Below are 25,195 nucleotides of genomic sequence, written 5' to 3' on the forward strand. Positions count from 1 at the left end.
CAGTCGGTCCCTCCTCAGACATCTCAGCCCCGTTAAGGTCCCCTTCTTCTGAGAAACACAGCCGTTGAACTAGCGGTCCTACTGATCCTAATCTGACCTCTTTTGTCTTCCCGTCATTTCTCCCAAATAGACAAGTGAATGGATAAATAAAAACCCACCTGTCTTGTATGCCCCAAACATGTATTCTGGTTGCCACCAATGTGAAGCTTGTGTTTCTGATTTCCATGGCTTTATAAGTAGTTTGTACCAGCAGGAATGCTTTTTGTTCTGCTTTCCTGTCCCCGTCCCAGTTTCTGCTTTTGAGGGGGTGAGTACAGCAGCCACTGTGAGAGCTGTCCGGCCACTGCTGTGCCAGCGGGGCTGAGGCCCTGAGAATGGTGGTCCAGGACTGCCTGCTCAGTGCTCCGAGAGAGCCAGCACCCTGAGGGCCTAGTTCACGCTTGGAGAGACCTGGGGCATCTTACAGGAGCTCCTAGAAGAGGTTTCAGGTTAGAAATCTGGGGATAATGATAATAAACTCTTGGCCTGGTTTAAAGTTTTACAAATTGTACCCTCTGTTTTTTGTTGTTTTTTTTTTTTTGTCCTAATAATAAGGTAATATATGTTGTGGACAAGTTAGCAGTAGTTAATTTTTGTGATCTTAAGGATTGAATTTTGCCCCATATTTTTGTTCCTGTTGGAAAAATTTTAAATTGTTTTAATGTGAGCATCCTAATAGGTACGTACACGATAAGCATTTGCCAAAGTTTCTGAAAAATGAAAGTGTTAGTCGCTCACTTGTGTCCGATTCTTTTGCGACCCCATGGACTAAAGTTTGCCAGGCTTTCCTGTCCAGGGGATTTTCCGGACAAGACACTGGAGTAGGTTGCCATTCCCTTCTCCAGGGGATCTTCCTGAGCCAGGGATTGAACCCGGGTCTCCCACATTGCAGGCAGATTCTTTACCATCTGAGCCACCAAAGTTTCTGAAACCACCTCCATAGTTATATTTAAATATGAGAATTGAATCGAGGGATCAATCTCTTGAATCTTCACCCACTGCTAACCCAGTGCTTTGATGGTGCATTGAATTACTTGTTGAATTGAATTATGATAAAAAGTGTTGCTTTTTTTCAGTGTCTACAAAAATGTCAGATTGTCAAACACATGTCCTATATGATTTATCTTGTGAGACTCTAAGATAGCAAACATTTTTGCAGTAATTTGTTTCTTACACCACAGACATCAGTTTGACAGTATTTTTTTAAACATGTATGAAACTCAAAGGATGTTACGGTTTTGTTTTTTTCCCCTTGGTGTTTGCGTTTTGTTTTGTTTTGAATATTTAAGTGCTGGAGAATGTGCCAGGTAACTTTATTCTCTTTTATTTTTGTGGATAGGTATAGGTCATCCTCATTTTTACAGATAAGAGAATTGGGGCTCCAAAAGTTACCAAGTGAATTAGGATTTCTGACATATCTAATTCTTGGAGCCTAAATCAGCACCAGTAAGGGTTTCTGAATCCTTAGTCTAGGCATACTGTAGCATGCTTAGAAATGTGAGTCATTATAGCTAAGCATTTCGTGGTTGAGAAGGCAGGTCGGGGTCCATTCACTTGAAGACGAAGACATATGACAGGCTTTGGAGGAGCACTGTGGTGGTCCTTTCCTCATAAAGTTGAGGACCTTGTCCCGCTCATCCTGGATCTCTACATCCTCGGTGTAGAGCAGCAGGGAGTGCTCGTTGACAGTTGAGGGAGACCGGACCCAGGAAGAGCTGAGTGCTTATTAAGACAGTCTTCACCACTCTGCAGTAAACCATGTGTGTATCCGTATTTTTAATCCATGAGAAACCTGCACTAACACTAGGTATTCTGTTTTCTTTTTAGACTGCGAAAAGGAAGCGTGGCTACATTAAAAATAAGCTAGTTTTTAAGAAAGGCAAGAAAATATCTAAGAAGACTGTTTAAAAACACTGTTCTGGTTCCTAACTTGAAGCAGATGTCTTTGTGAGAACCGGTCTTTGCCTTTAGCTCATGTCGTGTTTCACAGCAGCGGAGAGGGTACAGAACCATCACTGGTCCAGGTTAACATACAAAACTCTGGCAACACCTCATTTAAAAAATAAAATTGGCTTATTGAGAACAGCTGTTTTCGATTTGTAATGTGAAGCAAGACAGAGCACTGCTGTACATGTCTTAACAGCAGGTTTTTTTTTTTATTGGTACATATTATCCTTCAAATCTGAAAATTTGGACAAATCGCACCAAAGAACCCTCTAATTTGGTCCCTGGCACATGCATACTTGTCAAGGTTTTTTATTCTTTTACAAGACCTGCATTTTATTTGAATGACCCAGATAGCAATATGTAAAATACAAATGACACAATGTGATGCAAGCTTCTTGAACCAGTAAAGCTAGTGCAGGTCTGAGCAAGAGGTATGAGGAGGACACTTCCTTGAACTGTATTTATTTTCATGTTTCTCCAGTGCAAAGAATGTTTCATCAAATGTACATTTTCTATTGCTTACTGTTTGCTCTGAGAAGAAGCTGCTGTTTTAAAGATGGACCTCTAACTCATTGATTCAAGTAGTTGTTTTTTTAATATGTTGAAATATTATTGCTGCTGTTAGCAGTTGTTTTCACCAGGTACTTACAGAGCAGATACCATACATGGTTCATTCAAGGGCTAAATTTATATCCTTTGGCAATCATGGCAACGCACAGAATGTTGCTTGTTAGCAGGCTGGGGTTTGGCGTCCTACTCCTGAGTTGAGCACTATGTTTACATACAAAAGATTAAGGAAGAAACCCTTAAAGTGGACAGGTATCCAGAGTTTGTTTTGTGTGACTCTTCAAAATGACAAAGGATTTGTAAAATTCTGGCTTTCTCTCATTTTTACAACAGTTTCATCCATCACAGTGACTTTTGTCCTTTGCTCCATATTTTGTTAATCCCTTAAGCATTTGATGAAACACTCTTTAATGCTATGTGCATTTTCTTACTTTTATTAAAAATGTGACCGTTGTCAAAAAATGCACTAAAATGTCAATGGAGATTGAACATGTTCACTTTCCAGCTCATAGGCAACTTTATATAGACTTGAAATTTTTCTCCTGTTTAGTAAAAGTGAAAGAGAAAGGTTTTTCCTGCCACAGGATATCTTTCCTTTTTTTTTTTCTTTTTTTTAATATAAACAAGCATAACTTACACCACTGTTTTTGGTGGAAAAATGCAGAATAGTATGTACCTTTTATGAAGAAAAGTGTAATTTACAATATTCAGTGAGAATGTTACTGCCAATTTTCTTTTTCCAAAGTGTAGAATACTCTTTGATTTATAGAATTCATTTTTGACCCAGATGATGGTTCTTTTACAGACAAATAAAATGGTCCAACATTTTCACAAATGAAGTGTAACTGAATCTGGATTTCTGATACCTTGTCATTTGGGGGATTTTATCTTACTTTGTTGCTTTAAAATTTAATGCAGAGAAGTTGTTGACTGTAGGGAAAATAAAGTTAATTCAAATTTTGTGTTAAGTGTTGTGTTTTTACAGATCTTTTCTTTACAGGGTCTTGAGCACACGCTGTCATCTTGTTCGCATTGACAAAGGTTTGAGAGAACCCATGTGGAGAATCAAAAACAATAAACACAAAGGCAGTTACTATAATTTCACTTTTATATATCTCTAATTTCACGTTTCTGCTACATTAAGACCTCAAGTGTCATTACAATATAGCTTTTACTGATGCAGTTCATGGAACCAAAATGGGGTTCCCCAAAACTAGTTCAACTGAGACCTACTATTGTGTTATGCCTTCCCCTGCCCACCCTCGCCCAGAGTGAAAATTTCATTTTGACTTTTTATGGGTGAGGGGAAGACACCTAACCAGAAAGGAGCTTATCTCCATGTAAAGAGGGCAGAACTCTTAACAAAAGCTCTTCTCTGTAAAGTTCTAGTTAAACATCACTGAAGTCTTATTTAATTTTCTCATTAAGAGCAGGAATGACCTGTCACCTCCAGTTCTGATTCAGGGGATTATCTCAGTAAAAATTATATTGTAATGACACTTGCGGTTTTATTATAACAGAAAAGTGAAATTATCAATATATTAAATAGCTTTTGTTTTATTCAACATCTTAGAATTGAGCAAACTGAGTGGTTTGTAGTAAAAAAAAAAAAAAAAACACATTAGGCTGCAAATCCAAAGATAAAATTCATTTTGCAAACTCACATTGTTACCTACTGGAGAGTGCATTTGTAGAATTTTCTCAGTCCCCAGGCCATGACCAAAAGGCCAGAGGACTGAAGAGTATAAAAGCATTCTGTAGAGTGTTACTGTTTCTATACTCGGGGGTCAGAGGATTATGAAATCTGGAGCTACTACACACTGTTTTTAATGGTGGTAAAATATAAAACAGAAGATTTGACATCCTGACCACTGTAAAATTACAGTTGAGTTGTGTTGAGTGCATTCACATTGTTGTGCGACCCTCTCCAGAAGCTCGTCCTCTTGCTGGAACAGCTGCTGTTGAAGTGGGGACTTCAGACCTCCACCTTGTTACCCAGGTAGGTGGAATCATGAGTGAACGTAGAAACAGCAGCCTGTAAGAAATGGCAGGTGTCTGACATGAAAAGGTAAGTCTGTTTTAGTGTGAAGTATAATGCAGAGAAGACAAATGTCTGCCTTAGCAAGTCACCACCAGACGAGCGACTCTGTGACCACGATTCAGATCAAGACCGCAGCACTGCTGGGACCTGGGAAGTCTCCTCATGCCCCCCACCCAGTCCCTGGCCTGTCCCCTCGCCCCTCCAGAAGGTAATTGGTCTCCTAGCTTTTACAATAATTATTCTTTGTAAACATATTTAATTGTACCCATTCTTTGAACACAAAATGCAATCAAAATAGATATTTTTTGTATCTATAGCTACTTTAGCTTAATTTTGATGAAATTCAGAATGTTGCATAGGTTTATTTTCATTGATGTATAGCATTTTTTTGTCTCACATACCATTCTATTGTTGATGAATATTTGCGTTTCCAGTTTGAGGATATAGTTAAGGCTATCACAATTTCTATTATCTCTCTCTCAAGAGACTATATGCACACATTTTTGTATTTACCTAATGGAAAATCCCATGGATGGAGGAGCCTGGTGGGCTGCACTCCATGGGGTCGCTGAGTCGGACACGACTGAGCGACTTCACTTTCACTTCTCACTTTCATGCATTGGAGAAAGAAATAGCAACCCACTCCAGTGTTCTTGCCTGGAGAATCCCAGGGATGGGGGAGCCTGGTAGGCTGCCATCTATGGGGTCGCACAAAGTCGGACACGACTGACGTGACTTAGCAGAATAAAGTAGAATTACTGGGAAAGGTATAAAGGTTCTTGTTTACTCCCACATCCTAATCAGCCCTTGTCAAGCTTTATGATTTTCTTTCCAGTACGTGAATGACAGTTTTTTGTTGTTTAGTTGCCATTTCTAGGTTACTAGTGAGGTTGGTCATTTGGAAATCTCCCTTTTACAAGGTTTTGGGTGTTCTGTTGATTTTTATTTTTTCATTGTATTAGTAGGGGTTCTTAATATATCCTATATATAAGCTCTTCATCATTGTGTTACAGACCACCTAGTTAGTATTCTAATGTTGTATTTTTCAGTCTTGCCTGCCTGTAGCTTTCTGTGCCATTAAGTAATCTTTTCCTTACCTGTGGTGTGAAGATAGTTTCTTGTGGTCTTTTCTGGGAAATTTATTGTTTTATGTTTAGCTTTGCAGTCTGCCTGGAATTCAGTTGAGTGCAGTGTGAATAGTTTGGGTTTTGTTTTGGGTTGGTTATGTTTTTTCTCCATATGAGTCTAATTTTTGCATTTATTGAAGAACTATCCTTTTCCTGCAGCTCTGCAGTTCTCCTTTTGCAGGAAATTTGTACATGAATCTGTCTGAACTGTTACATTCCATAGAGTTCTTAGTTTTCTGTATTGACTTAATGTGCTTTAACATATTTCAGATGGTGATGTAAGTCCCACTCCATCTTCTTAGACCTAGCTTGGCTATTTCCAGTCTTTTGTTTCTCCATGTAAATTTTAGAACCAGTTTATAAAGTGATACCAGAAAAGAAAGAAAAAACTTGTTGAGCTTTTGACTGGGCAGTGAGCATTGAAACTATAGGAAAAATTAGCACCTTTGAGTCTTCTAATATTGAGTCTAATAACTGTGAATATGGCATATCCTACTATTTATAGAAGTCTGGGTCATCTTTAATTTCTGTATTGTTTTTAAATAGGTGTTACTCATTTTCATAAGTTGTATTGCAGTACGTCCTAAAAATTTATTTTCCAACTGTCAGGATATAAAATGTGTGGTTTTATGTGTTAAAATCATACTAAACAACCTGTTAAAAAGCACTGTAATAATTTTAGATTGTTAATATATGGCAGTTTTATCTCTCTCTTGTAGTAGTTATATATTTGACTTTGTTTTTGCTGCACTGGTCAGGACGAGTCTAGTACTGCATAGAAGAGGTAACATCTTTATCTTGTTCCTGTCTCACACAGGAAGTTATCAGTGTTTCTTCTTTAAATATGTTAAGTGTTAGTCACTCAGTCATGTCCAACTGTGTGACCCCATGCACTGTAGCCCACCAGGCTCCTCTGTCCATGGGGATTCTCCCGGCCAGAATACCAGAGTGGGTAGCCATTCCCTTCTCCAAGGGATCTTCCCGACACAGGGATCGAACTCTGGTCTCTTGCATTGCAGGTGGATTCTTTACCATCTAAGCTGTCAGGGAAGCCCTTAAGTGTGTTTACTGTAGACTTTCTGTTGGTATCTTTGGATTGAGTACATATTTTTTCCAGTTTCCTGAGTTTATTACATGTGAAGTTGGTTTTGTTTTGTTTTGGTTTGGTTTATTGAGATGATTTTGGTTTTTCTCCTTTATTCTGTTAACACAGTGAATGAATTATAGAGATTTTTTGTTAACATTGTTATCCCAGGAAGGCAAATTTAACAATCAGTGTTTCAAAGAATTTGCTGGTGCAAACATTTGGGCGTATATTTCTCTTTGAATATAAAATTAAATATGGGAGGGAATGGCTACCTACTCTGGTATTCTGAATTAAATTGAATAGATTTAATAATCTTATTACACAGTTGGATTTTTAAAATTTTTGTCAGATTTGGTAGTTTTCAAGGAATTTGTCCATTGTCTAAATTTTCAAATAGGTGAATGTAAAATTGTTGCTAATATCACTTTAACAGTTATTTTACTGTCCACAGATTCTATAGTGATGTCCTTATCATTTCTGAGGTTGGTTTTCTTTCTTCTCCATTTGTCTCTCCCTCATTACCCTTCAGTTTTTATCAAAGACCAGCTTATTTATGGCTTTGTTGACATTTTCTATAGTATGTTTTAATTTCATTGATTTGTGTTAATTGTTTCCTTAAAGGAGTGGTATTCTTTTCATCTTAGTGTGATACATGATTTTAAAGTTCTAAATTTATTCCAAGCATAGTCTGTTTCATTCTCAAAGTTTTCATGTGAACTGTCATGGAGTTTAATGCATACTTTGTGTACTTTCTTCTTTGAACCTTGGGTTGTTTATTTAGATGTACATTTCTTGATTTTTCAGATGTAATGGTTTTCTGGTTATCCTTTTATTATCAGTTTCTACCTTAACTGCACTGTAATCAGATACTCTAAATTTTACTCCTTTGAAGATGTTTGCAATTGTTTCTGTAGTCCAATTTGTGTGTATAAAATCTCCCTGAAGCTTGTTCTGTTTGCTGAGAAGGATATATTGACACTGTAAACTGTTGCAGGTTTGCCTGTTCCTATTTGAACCTTTTTTGTATGTTTGGACCCAGATTATTAGGTGTATTTACACTTACAATTTTATTGGTAAATTGAACCTTCAGTTTTTGGGGACTACCAGGATTTATTTTCAGTAATGCCTTTTGTTAAAGCCTATTTTGTCTGATTGTTCTGTCAGCTTTCTTCAGATGACCGCATGATGTATGTATTTCATCCTTCAATGTATCCTACTCTGGATTTGTTCAGCATTTAGCTTTGTAGCTTGTTGGGTTAAGTTCCCAATCATCACTTGGAATATTGCTTCTGCCCCATTCTCTTTGCTTTCCGAGATTCCAGCTGAACATATAATTAAGCCTTCTGTATTGGCTGTCTCCTTTTCCTTCTCCATTCTGTGTATTTTCTCTTATTTGCTTCTCTCGTCAGTTATAACTAATCTGATGTTTTAAGGCTGGCCGTCCATTGAGTTATTATTTTCAATTTTAGAATTCCTCCTCATGCCAAATCTGTTTCTTTTTATGGTTTATAAAAAGCTTACTACTGACAGTCTTTGATCTAGTGAACATAAAGCATGTCTGATTAGCCCATTAATTCACTGGAGTTCTTTGTGGGTCTTGTTTCTGGTGTGTTTCCTCTTAATGTATGGAGGAGAGGGGGCAGATGGTGTGCCCTGAACATACATAAGAAATTGTACAAGTAACTTTAGGTCTAAGAGATTTTCCTTTATAGAAGATTTTGTTTCTGCCAGGTACCTCATGATTCATAGCAAGCCGTAATCACATTCATCCAGTTCAAGGGATGCTGTGTAATCACAGAGTTAGCCTGCCATCTCTCTGAGGGCTGGTTCATGATTCCCAGACTAGAAACCCTGCAAGGACCTCATCCATGCAGGTTTTAATACCAGCCTTTGTCCTCTTAGTTCTACGAAGTCTCTGCCAGTTTCCAGGGGGAAATGGCCTCAAATGCCAGGCCTTCTGTCTCAAGATTTCCATCTTCTGGATTCTGTGTGGTGATGCAGTCTTGGTTCTGTGAAGTCTTAAAACAGGTATATTATTTCTTGTCCACTTCCCTGGTGGCTCAGCTGGTAAAGAATCCACCTGCAATACGGGAGACCTGGGCTCGATCCCTGGGTTGGGATGAGTCACCCAGAGAAGGGAAAGGCTACCCACTCCAGTATTCTGGCCTGGAAAATTCCATGGACTATATAGTCCATGGGATCGCAAAGAGTTGGACACGATTAAGCAATTTTCCCTTGTCTAGCTTTACTACTTGGCTTTTTAGCTAAAGAGTTGGTCCAAACTCCCCCAGTTCACTATTGTCAGAAGCAGAATATTAGGGAAAAAATCTAGCTCTTTATTTACTTGGAGAATATGGAATATTCTTGGTGAGTTGTTTTATTTCTAAGATCTTGGAGGCATTTTGATTAGAGTACCAACTGTGTACTTTTGTTGAATGGGGTTTCAATAAAAGCTGGAGATACAACACTGAATGAATGAAAACTCAAGGTCAATGGCAGCCAGACTGACTGTGATAACAGTGCATTCTCTTAACCTCAGCACACTGGTAATTACTCAAACAGGCCAAATAGATAAAGCAAGATCTGTTCTTTGACAAACTTAGATTAACATGAATCAGCGCTCAGGCCTGTACCCTGCTGAAGGAAATATATAATCCTCTTTGTCTTTTGATAAATATGGTCTATTTTTTAATGTTTTTATGGCTCTAGCTATTTGAGGCGACAGATAGTATAGAAGGTAGATAAGTTTATCTACACTGCCTTTGTCCAGGAATAGAAAAACAGACTCGTTAGTTAACCTCCCATTTCGAACCTTTTTGGCTAACATAGAATTAACTTTTAGATCTGTAATCTGTTGAATTAGTTTTTGTATATGACTTGAGGTGTGAGTTTTTTCAGTTGAGCCAACATCATTTGTTGAAAAGACTTGAAAACTGACCAACATTCTTAATGTTTCATCAGTCTGTGTGTATACTCTTGATACACTGATAACTACAGCTTTTCAGTAAGTCTTGAACTTGGGTAATGTGGGCTCTCTACCTTTGTTCAGTGACCTTTAAATATTGACCGAGGCTGCAGGCCTTCACTGGGTGCCTGGGCTAAGCGAGGACATGTTGTCACCCAGCCTGCAGCAGATGTAGGATTAATGTCCAGACTCTGTAAAGAATGCTTAGGGAGAAAACAGATGATGATTTTTGATTAGTCCTTAACAGAAGAAATCCAAATGAGAAATAAACATACCCATCAGGTTAGCCAAAATACAAACATATGCATTGCTGATGGGAACTTAAAATTTAAGACGACTCAGGAGTTAGCTGATGCACACTGAAGATATATATCCCATATCCCTGCAATTCTAAAGTCTGTCAAAAGTAGCTAAGTTGATAGTAACATATTCTTATAAAGGAACAGTATAGAAGGAAAAAGTGCACTACATTGATAAGGAATAACATTGATGATCATAAAAAGTTTGAGTTTACAAGCCAAAAGATTATACGATTCCATTTATATACAGTTCTAAAGCAGGCAAACTATGTACCATTTAGGAATGTGTACATAGTATTAAAGCTATAAAGCAGGATGTGGTTTACTCACAAAGTTGAGGTCAACTCTGGGGGAGGAGAGTTGGGGGACAATAATGGGGACACTGATTTTAGAAAAAGGCTCTGGAGTGAGTGATGGCATGTTCCACTTGAGTTGGATTGTGATTACATGTGTCTGCTGCTCCTTTACACTGTGCACTTGATTTTAGCACACACAAGACCAAGCCCCTTGATGCTTCATGAGACATTTAAAATAAGAAAAAACGAGAAACTGGAAAATGGTCATTGGTCTACAGCACTGAACACATGCCCAATCATGGAAAAGTCACATTAAAAATAGTACTGATTTCATCCTTTTACATGGAACTGTCCTGTTTCCCAGCACCACTTATTGAAGAGGCTGTCTTTTCTTCACTGTGTGTTTTTGCCATCTTTGTCACTCAGTAGGTGACCATAACTGTATGAGTTTAGCTCTGGACTTTCCTATATCACTGATTCATATTTTTATATCAAAACCATACTGTCTTAATTACTGTAGCTTTGTAGTTTTTGACCCACCTTTAAGAATAATGAAAATTTTTAAAAGAAAAAAAATGGGACCTAATTAAAAGCTTTTGCACAGCAAAGGAAACCATAAACAAGACAAAAAGACAGCCCTCAGAATGGGAGAAAATAGCTGCAAATGAAGCAATAAACAAAGGATTCATCTCCAGAATATATAAACAACTCAATCACAAATGGACAGAAGATCTAAATAGACATTTCTCCAACAAACATAAGCAGATGGCCAAGAGGCACATGAAAAGATGCCCAACATCACTATTACAAAAATGCAGACATGTCAGAAATGGCCACTATCGAAAAATCTACAACAACAAATGCTGGAGAGGCTCTGGAAAAAAGGGAACCCTTGCACTGTTAGTGGGACTGTAAACTGATACAGCCACTATGGGGAACAGTCTAGAGGTTTTATAAAATACTAAAAATAGAATTACCCCATGACCCAGCAATCCCACTACTGGGCATATACTTCAGCATCCCCTCTCAAATAAGGAGGGAAAAGAATAGAACTTACGGGCAACAGTCTGATGTATCTTACCTGAAGAAAAAAAGGCTTTTTCACTCTTGTTAGAGAAAAGTGGAATGGCTCGGATCTCAGGCTGGGAAAGCTGAAGAAAGGCAGACACTGCTCATAAAACTTATTGTTTTTATAGAAACACAAAATACTCTGAACACCCAAAGAAAGCTTGAGAAAGAAAAACAGACCTGGAGGAATCAGGTTCCCTGACTTCAACTGTATTACATAGCTACAGTCACATAGTGTGGTACTAGCACAAAAACAGCAATATAGATCATCAGAACAGGGTAGAAAGCCCAGAAAAGACCCACACAACTATGGTCGAGCTATGATAAAGGAGGGAAGACTATACAATGGAAAAATGGTGCTGAGAAAACTAGATATCTTACGTGTAAAACAAATTAGGACATTCTTTAACATTATACACAAAAATAATTTTCTAAATGTAAGAACCTAATTATAAAACAGGAAAACATGGGGAAGAACACTCACATAAATTATAATAGTATCTTTTTCAAGCTGTCCCCTGCTGCTGATACTGCTGCTAAGACGCTTCAGTCGTGTCCAACTCTGTGACCCCATAGATGGCAGCCCACCAGGCTCTCCCGTCCCTGGGATTCTCCAGGCAAGAACACTGGAGTGGGTTGCCATTTCCTTCTCCAATGCAGGAAAGTGAAAAGTGAATGTGTTTTGCTCAGTTGTGTCCGACTGTTCGTGACCCCATGGACTGCAGGCTCTGTTCATGGGAATTTCCAGGCAAGAGTACTGGAGTGGGTTGCCATTGCAATGGAAATAAATAGGTAAACTCAAAAGCTTTTGCACAGTGAAGGAAACCATAAACAAAGTGAAAAAGTCCACAGAATGAGGAAAAAAATATTTGCAAATAATACGACCAACAAGGGATTAATCTACAAAATCTACAAACAGCTCATGCAGCTCAGTAGAAAAAACCCAGTCAAAAAAAGGGCAGAAGAACTAGACATTTCTCCAGGAGGCCCATGGAAACATACTCAAAATTACAGTGAGAGACCATCAAAAAGTCTACAATAATAAATGCTGAAGAGGGCATGGAAAAAAGGGAACTCTTCTACTCTGTTGGAGGGAATGTAAATTGGTACAACCACTATGGAGAACAATATGAAGTTCCTTAAAAAACTGAAAAGTTACCATATGATCCAGAAATCCTCCTCCTGGGCATATATCCAGAGGAAACCATAATTCAACAGCACACGCACCCCAGTGTTCACTGCAGCCCTGATTACAATAGCCAAGATAGGAAGCAATCTGAATGTCCAACAAATGAATGGATAAAGATAGGTATATATACACAATGGAATGGTTCAAATAATGCCATTTGCAGAAACATGGATATGCCTGGAGATTATCATACTAATAAGTTAAATAAGAGAAATACCATATGATAATACTTAAGTGGAATCTAAAAAAAACTGACAAACTTACAAAACAGACTCACAGACTTAAAAATTAGTTTACGGTTATGAAAGGGGGAAGGTGGGGCAGGATAAAGGTGGAGAGTGGGGTTTGGGATTGGAATATACACATTAATATATATAAAATAATCAACAAAGACCTACTGTATAGCACAGGGAACTCCACTAGATGTTCTGTAGCAATCTAGGTAGGAAAAGTGTGTGAAAAGGAATAGATGTGTGTGTGTATATAAAGTCAAATCACTTTTCTGTACACCTGAAACATTACTCCAGCTCTACTGCAGTATTTAAAAAACAACAGAATGGCTATAGTGAGACTACAGACATGGAGATGCCTGGGCAAGAAATTACAGGTAAAACAAAGAGTATCTAAGGTCCTGAGAAGAAGCTAAAGGGAAACTCTGTGAAAAGATGTAAAAACAGTCACATATGAGGAGGACTCAGGGGTACACAGCCCCAGACAGGACATGTGTTCAGAAAAACACCTGAGAGAAATACCACCTCAGGCTGATCCTAAGGCTCAAATGCCTTACACATCAGTGAAGGTCTTCCCCAGTGTGCAGCAGTGAAAACCCTGGGAGAGAGGGTTATTTTCTTCAAATGCCCAGTGTTCAACAAAATATCACAAGAGATACAAAGAAACAGAAAAAACAAGTCCTATATAATAGAGGAAGAAAATAACAGCAATCATCTTTAAGAAAGTGGCATCAGATATATTAGACAAAGAAGCTCATAGAAATAAAACAGCGAACTAAAGTAACTCAAGAAAATACAGAATATCAACTAAGAAATTATCCTTTTAGAAAAAAAATCAAATTCTGGAGCTGAAAAAAGTTCAGTAAAGTGTTAACAGGAAGAAACAATCAATCTTGGAGAGGTCAATTGAAGTTATTAGGTCATTTCAGTTCAGTTGCTCAGTCGTGTCCGACTCTGCGAACCCATGAACTGCAGCACACCAGGCCTCCCTGTCCTTCACCAACTCCCGGAGTCCACCCAAACCCATGTCTATTGAGTTGGTGATATCATCCAACCATCTCATCCTCTGTCGTCCCCCTCTCCTCCTGCCCACAATCTTTCCCAGCATCAGGGTCTTTTCAAATGGGTCAGCTCTTTACATCAGGAACTATCAATTCCTTGGAGCTCCGCTTTTTTTTAGAGTCCAACTCTCATATCCATACATGACCACTGGAAAAACCATAGCCTTGACTAGACGGACCTTTGTTGACAAAGTTATGTCTCTGCCTTTTTAATATGCTGTCTAGGTTAGTCATAACTTTCCAAGGAGTAGGCGTCTTAATTTCATGGCTGCGGTCACCATCTGCAGTGATTTTGGAGCCCCGCAAAAATAAAAGTCAGCCACTGTTTGCCATCTATTTGCTATGAAGTGATGGGACCAGATGCCATGATCTTCGTTTTCTGAATGTTGAGCTTTAAGCCAACTTTTTCACTCTCCTCTTTCATTTTCATCAAGAGGCTCTTTAGTTCTTCTTCACTTTCTGCCATAAGGGTGGTGTCATCTGCCTATCTGAGGTTGACATTTCTCCCGCCATCTTGATACCAGATTGTGCTTCTTCCAGCCCAGTGTTTCTCATGGTGTACTCTGCATATAAGTTAAGTAAACAGGGTGACAATATACAGCCTTGATGTACTCCTTTTCATATTTGGAACCAGTCTGTTCCATGTCCAGTTCTAACTGTTGCTTCCTGACCTGCATACAGGTTTCTCAAGAGGCAGGTCAGGTGGTCTGGTATTCCCATCTCCTTCAGAATTTTCTACAGTTTATTGTGATCCACACAGTCAAAGGCTTTGGCATAGTCAATAAAGCAGAAATAGATGTTTTTCTGGAACTCTCTTGCTTTTTCCATAATCCAGTGGATGTTGGCAAGTTGATCTCTGGTTCCTCTGCCTTTTCTAAAACCAGCTTGAACATCGGATTTCACAGTTGACGTATTGCTGAATCCTGGCTTGGAGAATTTTGAGCATTACTTTACTAGCATGTGAGATGAGTGCAATTGTGCGGTAGTTTGAGCATTTTTCTGCATTGCCTTTCTTTGGAATTGGAATGAAAACTGACCTTTTCCAGTCCTGTGGCCTCTATTGAGTTTTCCAAATTTGCTGGCATATTGAGTCTAGCACTTTCACAGCATCATCTTTCAGGATTTGAAACAGCTCAACTGGAATTCCATCACCTCCACTAGCTTTGTTCGTAGTGATGCTTTCTAAGGCCCACTTGACTTCACATTCCAAGATGTCTGGCTCTAGATTAGTGATCACATCATCATGATTGTCTGGGTCGTGAAGATCTTTTTTGTACAGTTTTTCCGTGTATTCTTGCCACCTCTTCTTAATATCTTCTGCTTCTGTTAGGTCCATACCATTTCTGTCCTTTATCGAGCCCATCTTTGCATGAAATGTTCCCTTGGTATCTCTAATTTTCTTGAAGAGATCTCTAGTCTTTGCCATTCTATTGTTTTCCTCTATTTCTTTGCATTAATCGCTGAAGAAGGCTTTCTTATCTCTTCATGCAGTAGGAATGTACATTAAAATGCTGAAAGAAAAAAACTGTAAACCAAGAATTCTATACCTTTCAAGATCTTCCAGATGAACAAAAGCTAAGAGGTTTCATTACCACTCTATAAAGTCATTCTTTAAGTTGAAAGGCTTTCAACAGTAACTCAAAGCTATAAAAAATGTAAACACATGGAGAAATATGAAAACCAATTACTATAATTTTGAATATAACATTCTACATGCTTTAAAAGGCAGGCACGTAGAAATAAGCATAAACCTATGTTAATTGGTACACAATATATAAAAATATGATTTGTGACATCAAGAAAAAAGGATGAAGCTGTAAAGGATTAAGAGTTTTACATGAGAAACTATAAAACTCCTAGAGGAGAACATAGGCAAAACACTCTCCGACATAAATCACAGCAGGATCCTCTATGACCTACCTCCCAGAATATTGGAAATAAAAGCAAAAATAAACAAATGGGACCTAATTAAAATTAAAAGCTTCTGCACAACAAAGGAAACTCTAAGCAAGGTGAAAAGACATCCTTCAGAATGGGAGAAAATAATAGCAAATGAAGCAACTGACAACTAATCTCAAAAATATACAATCAGCTCCTGCAGCTCAATTCCAGAAAAATAAATGACCCTATCAAAAAATGGGCCAAAGAACTAAATAGACATTTCTCCAAAGAAGACATGTAGATGGCTAACACACACACAAAAAGATGCTCAACATCACGCATTATCAGAGAAATGCAAATCAAAACCACAATGAGATACCATTTCATGCCAGTCAAAATGGCTGCGATCCAAAAGTCTACAAGCAATAATGCTGGAGAGGGTGTGGAGAAAAAAGAACCCTCTTACACTGTTGGTGGGAATGCAAACTAGTACAGCCACTATGGAGAACAGTGTGGAGATTCCTTAAAAAACTGGAAATAGAACTGCCTTATGACCCAGAAATCCCACTGCTGGGCATACACACCGAGGAAACCAGAATTGAAAGAGACACGTGTACCCCAATGTTCATCACAGCACTGTTTATAATAGCCAGGACATGGAAGCAACCTAGATGTCCATCAGCAGATGAATGGATAAGAAAGCTGTGGTACATATACACAATGGAGTGTTACTCAGCCATTAAAAAGAATACATTTGAATCCGTTCTAATGAGGTGGATGAAACTGGAGCCCATTATACAGAGTGAAGTAAGCCAGAAAAACACCAATACAGTAATACTGATGCATATATACAGAATTTAGAAAGATGGTAACGATAACCCTATATGAGAGACAGCAAAAAGAGACACAGATGTATAGAACAGTCTTTTGGACTCTGTGGGAGAGGGAGAGGGTGGGATGATTTGGGAGAATGGCATTGAAACATGTATAATATCATATATGAAATGAATCGCCAGTCCAGGTTCAATGCATGATACAGGATGCTTAGGGCTGGTGCACTGAGACGACCCAGAGGGATGGTACGGGGAGGAAGGAGGGAGGGGGGTTCAGGATGGGGAATACATGTATACCTGTGGTGGATTCATGTTGATGTATGGCAAAACGAATATAATATTGTAAAGTAATTAACCTCCAATTAAATTTGTATTTTAAAAAAAGTTTTACATGACTAAAATTGGTATTAATTTAAAATACATTGTTATAACTTTAGGATGGTATATGTAATCTAATAACCACAAGTGAAAAAATTATAGAATACAGACAAAAATGACAGAGGAATCAATTTATCAATTCAAAAAGAAAAGAAAAATCAACTAAATCCCAAGGAAGACAATAATGGAGAAAATGCAGGACAGTGATGCTGTAAGACACCCAGAAGACAAAATGGCAGGATCACATCATTATCAGTAATTAGTTTAAATGTAAATAGATGAAATTCCTCAATCAGAAGACATCAACAGGCAGAATGGATTTTTTTTTTACTTTATTTTTGGCTGTGCTAGGACTTCATTGCTGTGTGAGGGCTTTCTCTAACTGTGGTGAACAGGGGCTATACTCTTCATTGCAGTGCGCGGGCTTCTCGTTTCAGTGGCTTCTTGGCAGAGCACAGGCCCTGGGGATGCAGGCTTCAGTAGCTGTGGTGTGTGGGTTTGGTAGTTGTATGGAAGGTGGGATCTTCCTGGACCAGGGATCAAACCCATGTCCCCTGCATTGGCAGGTGGATTCTAAACCACTGGATTACCAGGGGGAACTCCCAGAATGGATTTTAAAACAACGTTCAACTATATGCTCTCTGTAAGAGACTCACCTTAGATCTAGGAAAACGTGTACATTCGAAGTAAAAGGAAGGAAATATTTCATGCAAACAGTAGCCAAGGCAAGGATGGTTATACTGGTATCAGGCAAATTAAACTTTTAGGTCAAAAACTTACCAGACACAGGGACATTATATACTGATAAAAGAATCAATTCACTAAGAAGGTATAACTATTATAGCCATACATCCACCAAACATCAAAGCTCCACAATGTACAAGGCAAACATTTATAGAATTGAGGAGGAAACACACAGCTGTAAAATAATAGATTTCAATACACCACTATCGATAATGGATAAAAACAACCAAGACAGGATCAATAAGAAAAGACAAACATCACCTAGTCCAACTGGACTTACCATACACGTACTGATGGCCCCATCAAATAGCAGAATACACATTTTTCTCAGGTGTGTGGGACATCCCACGGGATAAACTGTATGTCAGCCCACAAAACAAGTCAATAAATTTTAAGACTGAAATCAAAGTATCTTTTCCAATCACAGTGCAATTAAACTAGAAATCAGTAGTGGAAGGAAAACTGAGAAATCCACCGGAATATGGAAACTCAACAACATACTCTTAACGAATGGGTCAAAGAAGAAACCACAAGAGAAATCAGAACTTTATCTCAAGGCTAATGAAAATAAAAACACATACCAAAATGTATGGGATGCTGCAAAAATGGTGTTAATGGGGAAATATATAGCTATAAATACTTGCGTTTGTAAAGCTCTGAGATCAGTAACCTTTGAACCTTAAGATGTAAACAAACAAGATAAATAAAACTAAATCCATAGCTAACAGAAGAAACTAATAAAAGATTAGCATTGCTATTGCTAAGTCACTTCAGTTGTGTCTGACTCTGAGTGACCCTAGTGACCCTAGTGACCCTGCTGACGGCAGCCCACCAGGCTCCCCTGTCCCTGGGATCCTCCAGGCAAGAACACTGGAGTGGGTAAAGATTAGCATAGAAGTAAACAATATATTTCATGCAAAGGTGAGCACAATAAAGGACAGAAATGGTGTGGACCTGACAGAAGCTGAAGATACTAAGAACAGGTGGCAAGAATACACAGAAGAGCTGCACAAAAAAGATCTTCACGACCCAGATAACCATGATGGTGTGAGCACTCACCTAGAGCCAGACATCCTGGATGTGAAGTCAAGTGGGCCTTAGGAAGCATCACTACAAACAAAGCTAGTGGAGGTGATGGCATTCCAGTTGAGCTATTTCAAATCCTGAAAGAAGATGCTGTGAAAGTGCTGCACTCAATGTGCCAGCAAATTTGGAAAACTCAGCAGTGGCCACAGGACTGGAAAAGGCCAGTTTTCATTCCAATCCCAGAGAAGGGCAATGCCAAAGAATGTTCAAACTATCACACAATTGCACTCATCTCAGTTCATTTCAGTCGCTCAGTCGTGTCTGACTCTTTGCAACCCCATGAATCGCAGCACACCAGGCCTCCCTGTCCATCACCAACTCCCGGATTTCACCCAAACTCATGTGCATTGAATTGGTGATGTCATCCAACCATCTCATCCTGTCGTCCCCTTCTCCTCCTGCCCACAATCCCTCCCAGCATCAGGGTCTTTTCCAATGAGTCAACTCTTAGCATGAGGTGGCCAAAGTACTGGAGTTTCAGCCTCAGCATCAGTCCTTCCAATGAATACCCAGGACTGGTCCCCTTTAGCATGGATTGGTTGGATCTCCTTGCAGTCCAAGGGACTCTCAAGAGTCTTCTCCAACACCACAGTTCAAAAGCATCAATTCTTTGGCACTCAGCTTTCTTTATAATCCAAGTCTCACATCCATACATGACCACTGGAAAAACCATAACCTTGACTAGATGGACCTTTGTTGGCAAAGTAATGTCTCTGCTTTTTAATGTGCTGTCTAGGTTGGTCATAACTTTCCTTCCAAGGAGTAAGCATCTTTTAATTTCATGGCTGCAGTCACCATCTGCAGTGATTTTGGAGCCCCCAAAAATAAAGTCTGACACTGTTTTCCCATCTATTTCCCATGAAGTAATGGGACCAGATGCCATGATCTTCATTTTCTGAATGTTGAGCTTTAAGCCAACTTTTTCACTCTCCTCTTTCACTTTCATCAAGAGGCTTTTTAGTTCCTCTTCACTTTCTGCCATAAGGATGGTGTCATCTGCATATCTGACGTTATTGACATCTCACATACTAGTAAAGTAATGGTCAAAGTTCTCCAAGCCAGGCTTCAACAGTACTTGAACCATGAACTTCCAGATGTTCAAGCTGGTTTTAGAAAAGGCAGAGGAACCAGAGATCAAATTGTCAACATCCGTTGGATCATGGAAAAAGCAACAGAGTTTCAGAAAAACATCCACTTCTGCTTTACTGACTATGCCAAAGCCTTTGACTGTGTGGATCACAATAAACTGTAGAAAATTCTGAAGGAGATGGGAATACCAGACCACCTGACCTGCCTCTTGAGAAACCTATATGCAGGTCAGGAAGCAACAGTTAGAACTGGACATGGAACAACAGACTGGTTCCAAATTGGGAAAGGAGTACGTCAAGGCTGTATATTATCACCCTGCTTATTTAACTTATATGCAGAGTACATCATGAGAAACACTGGGCTAGAGGAAGCACAAGCTGGAATCAAGATTGCCGGGAGAAATGTCAATAACCTCAGATATGCAAATAACACCACCCTTATGGCAGAAAGAGAAGAAGAACTAAAGAGCCTCTTGATGAAAGGGAAAGAGGAGTGTGAAAAAATTGGCTTAAGGCTCAACATTCAGAAAACTAAGATCATGGCATCTGGTCCCATCACTTCATGGCAAATAGATGGGGAAGCAATGGATATAGTAACAGACTTTATTTTCTTGGGCTTCAAAATCACTGCAGATGGTGACTGCAGCCATGACATTAAAAGACACATACTCCTTGGACGAAAAGCTATGACCAACCTAGACAGCATATTAAAAAGCAGAGACACTACTTTGCCAACAAAGGTGTCTAGTCTAAGCTGTTTTTTCCAGTGATCATGTATGGATATGAGAGTTGGATTATAAAGAAAGCTGAGCACCAAAGAACTGATGATGCTTTTGAACTGTGGTGCTGGAAAAGACTCTTGAGAGTCCCCTGGATTGCAAGGAGATCAAACAGTCCATCCTAAAATAAATCAGTCCTGAATGTTCACTGGCAGAGCTGATGTTGAAGCTGAAACTCCAATCCTTTGGCCAGCTGATGCGAAGAACTGACTCATTGGAAAAGACCCTGATGCTGGGAAAGATTGAAGGCAGGAGGAGAAGGGGACGACAGAGGATGAGATGGTTGGATGGCATCACCGACTCGATGGACATGAGTTTGAGCAAGCTCCAGGAGTTGATGATGGACAGGGAAGCCTGACTTGCTGCAGTCCATGGAGTTGGACATGACTGAGCGATTGAACTGAAACAAAACAGAGGAAGTCTAACTTCCAGATTTCAAAACTGGTACTGGCATAGAATCACAGACATATACCAATGGAACAGACTAGGGAGTCCAGGAGTAAACCCTTCACAGATGATCAAATGATTTTCGATAAGACAACCATTCAATGGGAAAAAGAGTGTTTCCAACAAATGGTCCCAGGAAAACAGGATATGCAGAGTCATAAAATTGGACACTTACCTAACACCATATACAAAATTTCACTTGAACTAGATCAAAAATGTAAAACCTAAGAGCTAAAACTATGAAACTCTTAGAAGACAACATAAGGGCAAAGCTCCATGAAAGCAGATTTGGCAATAATTTCTTGGATATGATATCCAAAGCACAAGACTAGACACCTGGAAGGCCCAGGAAAAAATTGGACTTCATCAAAGTTAAATACTTCTGTACATCAAAGGACAGTTATCAACAGAGTGAGAAGGCAACCCACAGAACGGGAGGAAATATTTGCAAATCATGTCTATTAACAATATATAAAAGAACGCAATCAGAAACTGTCCAAAGGACTTTAAGGGACATTTCTCCAGGAGATACACAGATGGTCAAGAAATACATGGGGAAGACGGTCAACATCACTAAAAATCATTAGGGAAATGCAAGTCAAACCCACAATAAGATACCTGTTCACACCCATTAGGATGATTGTTGTAAAAACAACACAATTCTGCAGAGGCACAAAGGTGGCTTTCAAGGTGTGGACAAACAGGTTTCTTTCCCTAGGCAGTGGGTACATGGGTGTTTGTTTATAATTATTCCTGAAACTGTAATATGTTTTATGTAATTCTTTATATGATGTTTCACAATATTTTAAAAGGCCAAATGAACTCCCCGCCATGACCAAAACAAGGAAAAGTGATGGATCTCCATTTTTTACCTCCCAGATGGTTTATGCTCTGGCATAACACTGGAACATCTAAAAACACCACAGTGATTACTTTGCAGTCTCCTCATTAAAGATTTTCCTCTCAGAATACATCTATTCTGCTTTCCCTCTCAGAAATAAAATGATTCCACTTCCTTCTCCCAGATGTCTTAAGACAATGAACCAGAACATGCTTACCTTATCATTTTGCCTGGTAAGTCGCTTCTCAAAACAAGATCATTCCCTGGATATAAGTTAAATTTTATGACCTTATGAGAAAATATCCTTATATAATGTTTAATGTGTTTAAAACAGTTTTGATGGAAATATAATGGCTGTTCACATCAAATGAATACTAATCAATAAAATATGAGTTCATGCAGAGCCACCAATTCCAACAGAACTTTGGAATCCCTGAAAATCAAGCACAGACACGCAGATAAGTATAGTATTTAATCGAAATATATTTGTCTAATGTCTACAAAGTGTGAACAATTGGTCTTAAGAAAGCAGACGAAAGGCACAGAATTAGTATTACTACAGAGAAGCATTCATGCTACTGGATTGTATAAATATTCTCAGAGTGGCACAGTGAAAAATAAATTAAGCATTGAGCAAAGATCAAATACTTCATTTTCTCCTTGCTTTATGTTCTGGTCATGTCCTGACCACATTTGTAAAGGCTGAAGACTGAAACAGAACTGAAACCATGGAACACTTAGGCAGGCTGCATGGGTGTTTTAATCACAGTGGTTTCCTCGCAGAGTTTGGGTCAAACAAGAGAGGGAGATGCACTAAAAAAAAAAAAAAAAAAAATCCACTGGGTATTCTTTTCTCCTTCCCCAAACGAAATGCAAGGCTGTGGTAGTGCGTGCTTGTACGTGCATGCGTATGTCTCACTTCTAAAGCCCTTTTCCCAAAGATAAAAGTACTGAAGTCTCCATAGGACTTGTTTTCTGCCATGAAAGCAGCAGCTTCTGAAAACTGTATGACTAGCGCTTTGAGCATAAGAAACCATCAGAGAGCTTCTGGGGCAAGGACGTGGGAGGACCATCCCAAGGCAGGCCTGGCCGTGGCTCCCCCGGAGGGGCGCCCCGTCCGGGAAGGCTCCCGCCTACACCTGTAACAGCTTCCTGCCTACTCCCCATCCTGCAGGAGATGCAGATCATCTGTCTTGAGCATGGACAAACAAACAACGAAGTTGGGGGCAGAGTGGGAATCCCAGCCATAATGGGGAGCAGCGGCCACCTTCCACCAGACGGACGGCAGTCGGCCACGCCTGTTCACCTTCGTCTGGACAGGACTCATCAACTGGAGAATACTTCGTGAGCGCAAAACGTTTTTCAGCAAAAGTGGAAACTAGAAAACTTGAAACCGTATTGATAAAAAGGAGCTCACAATCACCCGCGTCGCTGTTGGTAAGTGTGGGATTTCCACGTGTAGTGATACCCAGCAGACAGAGCGCATGCGTGTGAACAGACGGTGTGCGGGGAGCTCTGCGCACAGACACATGTGCACACGCAAGCCCAAATGGCTCTTGAATAAGCTCGATCCCACAGCAGAGTCTGGGGGCGCATCGCTCACAACAGAATCTCTCTCAGGTGCCGCGTCTTGAGGGCTCTCAGGTGGCCTCAGGGAAGACCAGAACCTTGACACCGTACCACTTTAATTGCTACAAAATCAGGGCTATTTCTGAAAGCTCTGCATCTCCACCCATCAGTGTGCCTTCCACAGGGGGTTGAAGTACACCCAGCCGTCACCCTGCAAGAGACAGGAGGACTCATCAATACGTGCAGACCTGTCAGCGAGGCGAGGGCAGAAGCAAAGGGGTCCTCCCTGCCCAGCCCCTAGGACCCTGAGGAGCAGCGCTGGCTCCCACCGGCCTGTGCCCCTGCCTCGCTCCTCACGGCGCACAGCCCAGCCACCCCTCCTAGAGCCCACGGGACCTGCGCCTCTGCCACTTCAGGAGGAAACCCCACGAAATGACCAAAACAACAAAGAGGAGGCAGATGGCCTGTTTGGTTTCCGTCAAGGAAGATTAATTGGCCCCAAAAGAAAAAGCACCTTGAAAGGGCAGGACAGGAGGGAAAAAGGAAGGTATTTGATAAACGGACAGGGAAGAGAAAACCCAAGGGCCTGAGTAGGAGGAACCTGCCCAAAGCAACGACTTTACAGCCCACTAAAGGCACACAGCAGGCGGCAGCCCCAAACACGCCAGCAGCCCTAGGAGACGACACCAGTCACAGGTGGTGCTGGTGAGGAAAAGCCGAGACTCCCGGCGAGGTGGACCTGGCGCCAGCCTCGAGGAGCGCACTGCACGGCAACCAGGCTGGGCTGGTCTGCACCCTTTAGGTGTCCTCAAGCCTGTTAGAGATGGACTAGCTTTTATACACCCTCTGGCGGGAGAAGGAATGGGGCTCGCTGTCATTTTACTCCCTCTCATGCAGCGTGCCTTGAGTAGTTGTCTCTGGGAGACGAGATCTAACTCACGGTCAGATCCTGGGGGACCCCATGATGGCTACTTTGATGTGTCGATGTGACCGGCCCTGAGTTAAGTTTGTTTCTGAGCCTGAGTAAAGGTGTTTCTGGGGGAGGGTGGCATGTGGGTTGGGTGGGTGGGGTGCGGTAGACACCCTGCCCCCATGCAGGGGAGGGGATAGCCCCATCTTCCCTGGCCGGAGTGGAACCGGAGGGGGAGGAGGTGAGGATCGGCCTTGTCTGTCTTGCCTCACTCGTCTGGACTTCTGCCCTTGAGCTGAGGTTCACACGATCAGCTCCCTGGGTCTCAGGCTTTGGATTGAATAAACCACTGGCTCTCCTGCAGTTCAAGCTTGCGACCCACAGATCTCGTGGCTTTGCAGCCCCCACCATCTCATCATAGTTCTACCCGAGCTCCTATCCCCTGTTGGTTCTGTGCTGTTTCTCTGGGGAACCCTGACTAATAGAGTCGCCTGCCCTGGGCAAGCCCTCCAGACAGGGACCGCTCCCAGTGTCCCCCAGCAGGCTTCCTGTCTAAAGCAGCGGCCAACCGTGACGCCAACGCTCAGCCCACAGCCCTGGTTCCAGCCCACCTCATGGTCACCCTCTCTCCCTGCAGCCTTCCGGCTACTTGGGGCCATCCTTCCACGGAGTGCAAGTCAAGACGCCGCCAGCGCCCAGACACAGAAAGTCCAGACAGACTGC

At 40.5% G+C, this 25,195-nt stretch overlaps 2 protein-coding genes across 4 annotated transcripts in view; one reads left to right on the top strand and one right to left on the bottom strand.

Annotated features, from left to right (window-relative positions):
* The window catches only part of STT3B (STT3 oligosaccharyltransferase complex catalytic subunit B), a 100,605-nt gene extending 97,084 nt beyond the window's left edge, over positions 1 to 3,521 (top strand). Inside the window, exon 16 of the mRNA XM_027957941.3 lies at positions 1,867 to 3,521. Within this exon, the coding sequence (XP_027813742.1) occupies positions 1,867 to 1,947 (81 nt within the window). The 3' untranslated portion in view covers positions 1,948 to 3,521. The remainder of the gene's footprint in view (positions 1 to 1,866) is intronic.
* OSBPL10 (oxysterol binding protein like 10) overlaps positions 2,143 to 25,195 on the bottom strand; it is a 342,133-nt gene continuing 319,080 nt past the window's right edge. For all 3 annotated transcript variants that reach the window (XM_027957942.3, XM_042235773.2, XM_042235774.2), the window contains exon 12: positions 2,143 to 23,773. In XM_027957942.3, the coding sequence (XP_027813743.1) occupies positions 23,729 to 23,773 (45 nt within the window). In that variant the 3' untranslated portion in view covers positions 2,143 to 23,728. The remainder of the gene's footprint in view (positions 23,774 to 25,195) is intronic.

The sequence above is a fragment of the Ovis aries genome, chromosome 19 (assembly GCF_016772045.2).
Source record: "Ovis aries strain OAR_USU_Benz2616 breed Rambouillet chromosome 19, ARS-UI_Ramb_v3.0, whole genome shotgun sequence".
Classification (NCBI taxonomy): Eukaryota; Metazoa; Chordata; class Mammalia; order Artiodactyla; family Bovidae; genus Ovis; species Ovis aries.